The 11,314-nt window shown below is 41.6% G+C and overlaps 1 protein-coding gene across 1 annotated transcript in view; it reads left to right on the plus strand.

The window, feature by feature from the left end:
• Nucleotides 1-10,857, plus strand: part of LOC102367743 (matrix metalloproteinase-20-like) — a 34,999-nt gene extending 24,142 nt beyond the window's left edge. The window contains exons 5-10 of the mRNA XM_025194533.1: nucleotides 234-395; nucleotides 2,055-2,166; nucleotides 4,376-4,509; nucleotides 6,832-6,988; nucleotides 9,651-9,754; nucleotides 10,757-10,857. Of these exons, the coding sequence (XP_025050318.1) occupies nucleotides 234-395; nucleotides 2,055-2,166; nucleotides 4,376-4,509; nucleotides 6,832-6,988; nucleotides 9,651-9,754; nucleotides 10,757-10,857 (770 nt within the window). The remainder of the gene's footprint in view (nucleotides 1-233; nucleotides 396-2,054; nucleotides 2,167-4,375; nucleotides 4,510-6,831; nucleotides 6,989-9,650; nucleotides 9,755-10,756) is intronic.
• The last annotated feature ends 457 nt before the right edge of the window (nucleotides 10,858-11,314 follow it).

An 11,314-nucleotide genomic window follows, 5' to 3' on the forward strand; every position in this document is an offset into this window, starting at 1 on the left:
TTGATGCCACAATTAGTCAGTATTGCTCAATATACTATGTTATAAAAATCAGATATCCAAAATGGTCCCTTCTGAGCTTAACATAATTACATTCATTCATACGTGCCAATAATTATGGTAAATCCCAGGAGAATTATCTAATATTTAACAGTAGAATATCAAACCTTTCATGTAATCTGAAATCAATGTTTTCAAGTTTCATATTAAACCTAATGAATGTCTTTTTTTGTTAGGATATGACCTGTTCAGTGTTGTGGCTCATGAATTTGGCCATTCTCTTGGATTGGGACATTCCAAAGATCCAAATGCACTTATGTATCCAAAATATAAATTTTTTGAGTCAAAAGGATTCCAACTTTCACATGATGATCAGACAGCAATCCAGTCATTGTATGGTAAGTTCTACTGAAACAGTTCCTGTATGAAGAGTAAACGATTTCAATTTTCCAATCCATTATACCACTTTTATACTGACCTACCTACATTCACACCAGTGTATATATGAAGAAAAAATGATAAGAATCAGGTGCTAAATCCATGTTTGGTAGGCAGGGAGGTGCAATGCCTATGCAATTTATTTTTAATTGGAATATTTCAATGTCCTTTGGACTTGTTAGTTCCTATTTACACAAGGAATATAAAGTAAGCTTAACAATGCTCCAAAACATCCATGTTCCCTAGGAATTTAGTTAATTCATATTGGTAATGTTCTGTAGAATCTCATGTGCTGTGTGCAAAATACTGTGGTGAGTCTGACTTCTTTCAGAGTATGGGCACACAAAGTTTATGACATAAGCTAGGGCATGAATTTATAGCACATCAGCCACTCCATAGTAACTGTTCATGTGTACATATTCACAAAACTTATCAGTCACAGTCAATTACTGTGGAACAGATGATGCATTAAGTTCACACTCCAGTTACCTTGTGATGACATGTTTGCTGCTTATACCCTTTAGGAACTAATTAGAACAGGGCTGTTCTGCTCCAAATATCTGGGTGCTGCACACTGCATGGGCCCCATGCTGTGGGGATGGCTCCCCCGGGAACTCCCTGCACTGCCCAAGTTGTGCTGCTGGCATGTACCTTCCATCCCCTGCTGCATGCTCAGTATGAAGACCCACCCCCCATACAGGCTGCTCAGGTATTACATGGACCCCTAGTCCACACAGCAATTAGACAGCAGTGGGAGAGGCAGACACCAGGGCCTTTGGGCTGCCTGTTAACCTCTTGCAGGCTTCATGTGCCCCACAGACCACATGCAGCCCATGGACCAGCAATTGGACGGCCCTGATCTAGGATAGGTGTGGCCAACTTGCAGCATGAGTGCCACAAGTGGCACAAGCAGCCCGTGTCTGTGGCACATGGCAGATTAGGAAAGAAGTAGGCTACAAAGCAGCAGATTGGGCAGGGAGCAAAAAGCAGAGTAGCAGATCAGGTAGAGGAAGGGGATCAGAGTGACATTTGGGTAGGGCACAGGGCTAATTTGTGGCACACCTGCCAAAAACATGGGCCCCCACTGATTTAGGAGATGCTCATTCATTACTACAACCACTAATCCAGTATAAGGATTGTTATTTTATTGGGTTTCCAAAATTATCTGTACTTCCCACTAAGGCAGAATTGACAATGACAACACTTTAAATGGACAAATGGACACCATTTTTTCAGCTCCTGTTATTCTTTCTTTTATACTTGATGTGTGAAGGTCCAGTTTCTCCAATTATCCTCAGTTAATCTCAAACTGATTGCATTGTTAGCACTGAATTGTTTAATACAAAGAGTAATGACAGTTCATTATATCCATTTAGGCCAGTTAGAGATTTTACACTGCAGCAGTCTTCCTTACATAATCATTTGACTGATATGGGCTTTGTATCTACACATTTCCTTAGGAAATATAATTTAAAGGGTAAGCAGATATAGTTGAAAGGTGCTCTAGTAAAAAGGCGGTAATCGTGTTTCTGGATAATAGAATCTATTTATTTTCAAACTGTATTCATATTTTTACTTTAAATAGAAGATAAATGGATGTGCATATGCTTTGTTTGAAGGTGCTCAAAGTGAAAATTCACTTGGGAGAAGCATTCCAGAGAAATGTGAAAACTCCCTAACTTATGATGCAGTGACTAGTATGGGAAATAGCTTGCTTTTCATCAAGGATGGGTAAATATCCACCTTCATGGTATACAGTACATTATTACCAGGCTTATCACTGTTGCTGCACAGACTGTATCACTTAAATGTTTGAAGAGCACATTACTAATGAAGCATTCTGTAAGGAATTTCATAGAAGCAGAGATGCTGGAAAATGACTTCTTTAAATTGTCTAGTCCATCACCTGCCCATAGAACAACTGTTCCCAGTACTATTTTTGATTGTCTTTCTGGAGGGTCAGATGATGAGTTTACTACCCTGACTGAGCAATTTATTTTTACTGGTTCCCTAATATTCAACACTTAAAACATTTTTTGAACACATCAAGCCCCTAATTCAGCAAAATACTCCAGTACTTGCTTTCCTGTAAAGTGTTCAATTTATGAAAATAATCCCATTTTTACTCAACGAAGCACAAAATCCCATTGATTTCAACAAGACTTTATCATGTGTGTAACAGGGTGGGGTCCCTAGGGATGGCCGTGTTACCCCTAGGGCTCCTTAACCATGCCAATCTCGCCCAACAGGCACCCTCTATCTCGCCCGCCATGTCTTGCTGGTACTATTAATATAGTGAGGCTGCCCTTGATCTTTTATGTTTGGATATGGTCTTGCTAGGTCCTACTGAACCCTGGGGTTTGTAGACCCCTTGGCGTCCCACTTCACGGTGGATATCTCCTGACATATTTTCAGTCTTCTGGGCTATATCCGTGGCTCCAAGCCACCCTTTTACCATGCCCCAAGCCTTGCAAATGGTACTGACATTGTCTCGCCTAGGCCTTGCTATAATTCGACCCCCTTGTCCTCCCTGGGCTCTCTGCAGCCCCAGGCTTTAGTCTCCCCCTTGTCACTGTGCCCTCTGGTGCCAGGGCCTGGTTGCCCTGAATATTGCACCCATGCTGGTGTTTGGGGCCCCACACTGTAGTGGGCCCCCGATGAGGTCTTCTCCTTCCCCAGTAGCCTCACCCAAACCACTGGTGTTATCAAACAGCAAACAAACAACAGCAAACAAACATGAGCCCCTGAGCTGTAACATAACACAAAAGTTCAGGGCATGCTCTTCCCCTTTAAAAGAGTAAAACTTCTTCTCTGGTGCTAAGTGCCTAGTAGGCAAGGGTAACTTGTGAGCTCCTGGAGCCTCATTAGCCCTAAGGGCAGCGTATCTTATGGCTGCCGCATCTCTGGGCCATTCCTCCCTGGAGGCTCCTTCCCCTTCAGCTGCTGGCAGGAAACTGATCTGCCTGGTCCCAGCCCTAGGATTTACATGTGCCCAGGGCCCTGCCTCTTCCGGCCAGCTAACCAAGTGCAGGTGCAGCTAATTTCCCCATTAACCAGTTGTCATGATAACCTGCACATGGGCTCCTGTCTGGCTCTTTGGGCTCTCTCCCCAGGCAATCTCTGCTCTTAGAGGACCTTAGTGCCCTGCGACAATGTGCTTATATTTAAGTATTTGATTAAGTAATTATTTTTAGCATGTGAGTAGCTCCTCTTAATTTGACCACTCTTATGCTTAGTCAAATGAGCTGATTTGCTATGCTAGCCCACAGTTTTATGACCTCATGCCTGAAGTAACTAGTGTCATAGCCAAGATCTTCATACAGCCAGTAGTACTTGAAAAAATGAGCAATTCAGAGAATGTTATTAAGTGCTATGTTCTGTTATGTTTAATTATCTATAGTATGAATGTATAAATATATGAAAGAGAAGATTAAAAATTGAAGATAGTATCAAGAGATGCCTCTTGAAGTGTCAACTTTTCTCTGGATGACTGCGGACGTCTCTCCCATATGACTGCAATTTTTGTGATAACAGGCAGGAAGTAGGAGAAATTGGAAATGGCAGAAAAAAATCCCTCTGCACAGAAATCAATAACAAATACATTCATGCCTTCTTTTAAAGCTATCACGCTGTATGATAGCTTTAAAAGAAGGCAAATTTCATTTTTTTTAACAATTTCTAATAGTCTACTGCAAATGTATTTGATTCTGAAACATGAGGAAAAGTGCACAAGTTTTCCTTTGGAATATAAAACCCAAACCAAGATTCAAAGCTATAGATAAGTCATAACACTTAAACAGATTCTTATTAGCACTGAAAGGTAATGATATTTGAGGGAAAACATCACAAACAGAACTATGTGCTCAGAAGTTGGGCAGAATAAAGTGTAAGAAATTGTAAGTGTGTTTGATTTTGTTAAAGAAGCATTTTTTGTTTTTAGGTATATGTGGCTCCAAAAGTACTGGGGAACAGGCAATGTGGAAGGATTCCATCAGAATTATTTCCCAAAGTTCCAAACAAAAATTGATGCTGCTTATGAAATCCCAGACAGAAAGACAGTTTGTCTTTTCACAGGTGAATATTGTGCTTATTTATACCAGAGAAGCAAGATTTGTGAAATAGAGTAATATCTTTTTTTGGACCAACTGACATAGAAGAGAGACAAGCTTTCTGGGTTCAGGCACCCTTTAGCAGGTCTGGGAAAGAAGTAGTCACAGTCCAAGCTAAATACAAACTGGAACATTTGCTTTAATTTAACTGTATAACATTAAGGAATTTGACCACTTTAAAAGAGGTGAGAATATCTGTGGAGCAAAGGCAAACTAGTGGAGGGAAAAGTAAGAGATTATATTAAGCTATTAAACCAATGTGTCCCTGTTATAGTTTTTGTTATGGTCTCATGGTTTTTGGTATCCAATAAAGCCATGAGTATCTATTCTCAAGCCCATGTTCTGAAGTTAGGTTGGGTAGGTTTCCAATGAAGACAAGAACTTTAAGGTCAAAGAGAGCATGGTTGTTTTGTGAAAAGTGTTCTCCCCCTGGTGAGAGGATGTTTCTATCCTTTCTCTTTTTTCATGGGATTTCATCTTGGACCATACTGGTGGTTTGGTTTCACCCTCATAGTTTTCATTAAAGTATTTAGTGCACTGAATCAGGGATATCACACATAGTGATAGATATATGTACCTGAATTCTGATGGTTTTGCTGTGAAAGGCATGAATCATGGCAACTGTGGAGATGTGTTTGCATGTTTTGCATTTGTTGTGTTGTCAAGGTCTGCATCCATTTAGTGTTCATCAGTGAGTGAAGAGTTGGTTCAAATAAATTTAGCAAGGTTGTGGGGTTGTTTGAGAACTGGAGTGAGGAAGGCTTAGGAAATGTTCTTTTAGGGTGTGATCTTCTCTGGGCAATAAATTTAGCACTTCTAATGTGAGGGCACCTATACAAGAGCACAGAGGGTGCTCCAACACACTGGAATTCCAATACGTCAGAGCAGACTTAATTAATCGAGTCTGCTCAAGCATGGTAATTACTGTGCTCCAGCAGCCTCCTTCATCTTCTGAATCAGTGTCCCCATGCTTCAAAATGGCAGCAGAGGCACTTGAACTAAAGCTCATTGAACGAGCTTTAGTTCAAGTGCCCCCACCACCATTTTTAAGCATGAGAATGCTAATCCATGAGACGTGGCAGTGCTTTAATTACAGTGGCTCTCAGAGCAACATTTGCTATTGTTCATGTGCAATAGCAAAAGTGCATTTTTAGTGACACTTAATGTGCACTTAATAGCCTAATTTTACCGTGCATTAGTGTATGAGCATGGTTTTTGCCGTGAGAAAAGTAAAATGAGTAGTAAAATAGGCTACTACACATTAATGCACACATGTAGATGCGCCCTTTGAAAATCAGTCATAACCATTAGATAATATTTCTTATACATTCCACTGTGGGATGCTAAGTGACAGCCAGAGATGTGTAGTCATGGCAAAGAGGGGAGGGAGGTGCTTGTATTTTAGTAAGTTTGTCCAGGGAGATCATTAAAAATCTATTTCTCTCGGGGAGCATCCTCATTGGGTAAAGGTAGGTTTTGGATTGGTGAGGTAGATGTTGTATTAATTTGATATTTCTATTAGAGACATCCACACTATTTCAAATGGTAAATGGAAATAAGAACATGAAAGCATAAGAAATTTCATTCACTGGGTCAGGCCTAGGTCCATCCAGGCCAGAATCATGTCTCACATCGGGGCAGAGTGTGCATGCTAAGAGGGAAGGGTAACTATGGCATGTCCTGAATTTTATACCCCTTGCTTCTCTCCCACTATAGCTTCCAGCATTCAATCTGGCATGAATTATGTCTGACCAATTGATACCAAAGCGTTTCTGTCAATCCCAACACCATATTTTCAGGTTCAAGAATTTAGCCAGGAATTTAATGCACATAAATTAACTCCTTCCAACTGCCTGCAAGAAAAACCCTCCAACTTTCACAAAATTTAAAAGGCAGTTTTCTCCTCCTAACCATACTAGATAAAAAAAGGTTGGCTGGAATTACAAATGCAAAAATAACATTTAAATCAACTAATTTGCTGGCATTATTTTTCTGTGATTTGTCTAATAATCATCTGACATGTCAGACTTTCAAAATCTAACACAAAGTGAAAAAATGTGGGATAGAATTTTCACAAACATTTAGCACTGGAATGTCTTTTATTGTTCCATTGAAATCTATGGTAAAACTCTTATAGAGTTCAGCGGGAAATTTGACTAATAAAGGAGCCCATTAGAAAAATCCTAGGAATAAGAGGAAATACGACAAAAATGCAATTAATTTTTGTAATATGTGGAATGCAAAGTTGTTCTTTACAGTAAGTAACTATTTATGGCTTTGTTTTCAGCTTTGAAATACTGGATAATGAATACTTTGACCATGGAAATATCAATGCATTCTATCTATGATCTCGGATTCTTTATCACTGTCACTCACATTGATGCTGCAGTTTACATAAAAAGGAGGAAGAAGACTTTCTTCTTTGTTGGAGATGAATTTTGGAGGTATTAATCTCATCATTTTACATATTTTCCTTTGTAGGAAAATATAGTTTTACTGAAACAAAAGAACAGATTTGCTCATCCTATTCTCACTGAGTCCCATAGGTAAAAGAGCTGCAAAATCAAATCTAGTATTATGGGGAACATACACAAAACTTTGCTGTGAAGCAGTTCGTGTTGCTAAATACAGACATCTACCTGTAAAACACAAAATAAGGAAATAAATTAATCCACCTAATACTGAATACCCTTTCCTCCATCACCCAAAGGCACATAATTTTGCATTATCATACCCACCATGCACTGCAACCTTAATAGCACCCATTCAAATTTTCCATTTGACCTCACAACCCTTTATAAAACCATCTTCTCCAAACACTATTAGTTCAGAACATTTGCTATTAGTTGAGAACAAAGGTGTGTTACATTAGGATGAGGAACAGAAGTTATACATAAACTGATTTAAGTGATCTGAAACTGGTTTAAACCTGGAACAGAACAGAAGTTCAGTCCACATAAACCAGTTTCAAAATGGCCAAAACTGGTTTTAAGATAAACCTGGTTGAATGTAGTATCAGACTGAACTGACAGACGTCAAAGCAGTTTATGGAAGTTCTGTCCCAGACCCTTCCTGGTTTCAGTTAAATCAGAGTCCCCCAGCATCCCAGCATGCTTCTCAGCCCTGGGCTGGGATGTGCTTTCTACTCCAAAGAGTATGGCTGATGGAGCAGCCCCTGTCAGGATCCCTCCCCCGCACCTTGCCACTCCAGTGGCAGGAGTAGGGGCATGGCCAGTTGCCAGCCCAGAATGGCCCCCTGAAGCAAAGGAGGCAGGGAGGGGGTGTATTCCCCCCTCCCTCCCCTCTCCCACTGGAGGACCACAGCCGGGGTCTGCCACCCCTGACCGCCAGCTCTGCCATTCACAGGGAGTGAGGGGGTAATAAACCTCGCTGCCCGCTTTACCTCAGTGGGCCATGCTGGCCAGCATCTTGCCATGCCCCCAGCCTTGCCACTGGAGTGGTGAGGGGAGGGGACCCTGATGGGGCAGCAGACTCTGACATGGTGTCCTAGGGAGCATAAGTCTCTTCCTGGTGGGAAGACTGCCACAACCTGTGTGGAGCAAGCAGTGGTGGTGGTAGAGATGGGAGGGGTGGCTATGGGGGCTAAGCTGAATTTTGGGGTGGCCATAGCCCCCCAAACCTCTCTTAAAACCACCACCATCACTTACCCTGTTCAGGCTGTGACAGCTCTGCCTGCCTCACTCCTGCCCATGGTGCAGCCTCCCCACCAGGAAGGGTCTGGCACTCCCTGGGACACCGTGACAGGGGCTGCTGGCCAGGGGTGAGCAACAGAGGTGGCAGCTGGAGCTGGCAGACCCCAGCTGTGGTCCCCCAGTGGGAAAGGGGAGGGGAGAATAAACCTTCTCCCTGCCCCCTTCACCTCAGGGGGCCATGCCAGGCCAATGTCTGGTTATGCCCCCACCCTTGACAGGGGCTGCTATGCCCTGGCCAGGCAGACCCCGGCTGCAGTCGCCCAGTGGGAGAGGGGAGGGAGGGGGAAATAAACTCTCTCCCTCCCTCCCCCTTTCACCTCAGGGGGCCATGCAGGGCCAGTGTCTGGCAGGGGCCAGGGTCTGGCCATGCTCCCTCCCTCCTGCAAATCCTGCCAAAGGCTGCTTCCCCCCTCCCTCTCCAGGCACACCCCAGCTGGTGTCCCTGCACCCCAGGGTGGGGTTTAAACCCCTCTCCAATCTTACTCAGGCCTGCTGGGGCCTAGCCAAGCTGCCTCTCTCAGCTCAGCTTCCCCCCCAGTCCAGCCACTGCAGAAGGGAAGGGGGGGCTCACTCTAGCACCCTCTGGCTGCTGGCCTGAGCCACTGCAGGCATGCGGCTGCATTCCCAGAATCAAAAGTGAATGTTTGTTCACTTGCTTGCTGGTTCTATCTATACAGGTTAGACTAAGCTGCAAAGAATGAATCAATTCAGGCTAGGGCTTTTTGAATGCCTGTACTTAGCCTAGGAGGTCTGGAGTATTCTGACAGGAGTAATGAGAATTAAGTCATCTCTATTCATTCAAAGTCATAAAATTAAATTGGGATCTAGAAGAAAAATAATATTCAGAATAGGTTCTAGGTATGCAGAAAGGTGGGTAAACCTTGGGGATCAGGTTTTGTTTGCAACTTGGGTTTTAGGCCTTATTTCAAACACCTTTTTCACATCTTTTAGGCATGATTCTATAAGCTCTTGGCAGGTTAGTAGGACTGACTAGTTATGAAATCAAGTGCTTTCCACTGCAGGGCTATTCCCTGCAATATATAAATTCAGAGGCACTGTTCTGATACAAAGGCTATGACTTTACTAATAATTTGAATGACTGTAGCTGGCAAATGTAACCAAGGAAATGTAAAAGGAGGTGATTTGCTTGTACTCTCATATTTTTCTGGACTAGAACTAAGTTTGAGCTGGAAAATCCTACTTCTCTGTAGTTCAAGATTAGTTCTGAGTTTTGAGTCACATGCATGTCTTGGAGATTGAGATTCCTTTGTTTACCTGTGAATATGTGGCAATAATTAAAGTAGTTATTGCCTGCTAGTAGTATCCGATTTTTCCAAAAGGAGTAGCTTTATTTCTCTAAAGAGAAATCTTGAAACCATGCATTTTCTTTCAGTTTTGATGAAGTTCTCAAAATGATGGAACCAGGATACCCTAAAAAAATGCAAGATGGCTTCCCTGGAATCAATGGTACAGTAAATGCCGCCTTTGAATGGGCAGGTGTGTAACAAATGCAATACTACGCCAAAATAAAATATTTAAAGTAGGGCTTAGTCAGACGTATAATTCCACTTGGCAGAATAAGTTAAATGACTTGCATACAGTATCTAGACAAATACAAGCTATTTATGTAAATTATTTTTATGACTTTTATGACTCTTGAAATAAATTATGGTCCTATATAGCTGTGGACTGGTGACTGTGGCTGGGGTTCCTCACAATTACTTATCAAAACAAAATGCTGAATATGAGGGGACAACCCTCAAGTTTTTGGAAAGTTCAACTCTTGCTTCAAACTTCATTGCTCAAACCAAGCCATAGTTCTTTTTAATTTTAGGCCTGGTTTCTCTTGAGATTTCAATTGCTGTTGCAAACTGCTAGTTTATTCATGACTTGTACAGTGAAGCACTGATGGTTTCACCACTGCAAGATAATTTGTGCCACTCTACCCATTTACATAGCTCCACTGCTGTAAAACAGGTCTACACTATCTGCCTAGTAATGCAGCTACACCAATAACTGGGATCCTAGGGTAGACAAGGTCTTAGTTACAATTTACCCAGTAGCAGATATATTGTAATCCTTCACTTAAACCTGCAATTAAAGCCAAGAGATCCAGATGTGTAACAAGAAGTTTCTATGGTGGCTGATAGCAGTGGTGGCTGGATTGGGAATGGCTGCCACCATCAATCCTGTACCAATTTTAAATTAGCACCTGAGGTTGGCTTCCCACTGATTCCCCCCTTAGTTACACTACAAAGGGAGAAAAGATAAGCCATTACTACAGAGCACAAGTAGGAATAAGAGGTGCATAGAGGTGTTTATTGTTTTACTCTGCCTTCCTTTAAGTTGATGGTGTACTGTATCAGTGCTAGGCAGAGCCCAACTGCCCATGATTCAATATACCTATTATTCCACTTGCATTGGTTAAATAAATTTCATAGTCATAAAGATCCTATGAAAATTATGGGCTGGTTAAATTCATATTCTTTTTCTTTATAGGTTTCATGTACATCTTTGTTGACTCTGATGTATATGCATATCACTATGAAGAGAAAAAGATCCTGTTTTCCATAAAGGCGAATGCATGGTTCAGATGTTAGTCCTCAAAAACTATGCTCTTATAAACATCAAAGGGAAGCCTCAACTTATGGTGGTTGAAATGGACTATTCAGTCTTTGTTTGTGTGACCGCAACTTTGCATCAGTACATATTTGTGCTGTCTTTCATGGTATACTTGTAGGCAGGCACATTTGAAAGGTTTTAGCACCTATACATGAAGCTGACAGAATTATACATGCAAAGCATATTTGGCAAAATGGGATTGTGCGTGAAAATTATCTTATTTGTATATAATCTACTGGTCCAAAAATCAGACAATTACAAATTCTAGCATGCCTGCTTTTGCCTTATTATGACGCACAAACATCTCTCAAATGTACAAGTCAAACCCAATAATCTTAAGTGTAGAATATAAACTTAGAATAAATGGGAAAGAATCAGTAAAACCAGGAGTTAGACTTTTGAATTATTCCACGCTACTACATAGGCAGCTTTTTC

Source organism: Alligator sinensis, unplaced genomic scaffold, assembly GCF_000455745.1.
Source record: "Alligator sinensis unplaced genomic scaffold, ASM45574v1 scaffold1802_1, whole genome shotgun sequence".
In the NCBI taxonomy this organism is placed as follows: domain Eukaryota; kingdom Metazoa; phylum Chordata; order Crocodylia; family Alligatoridae; genus Alligator; species Alligator sinensis.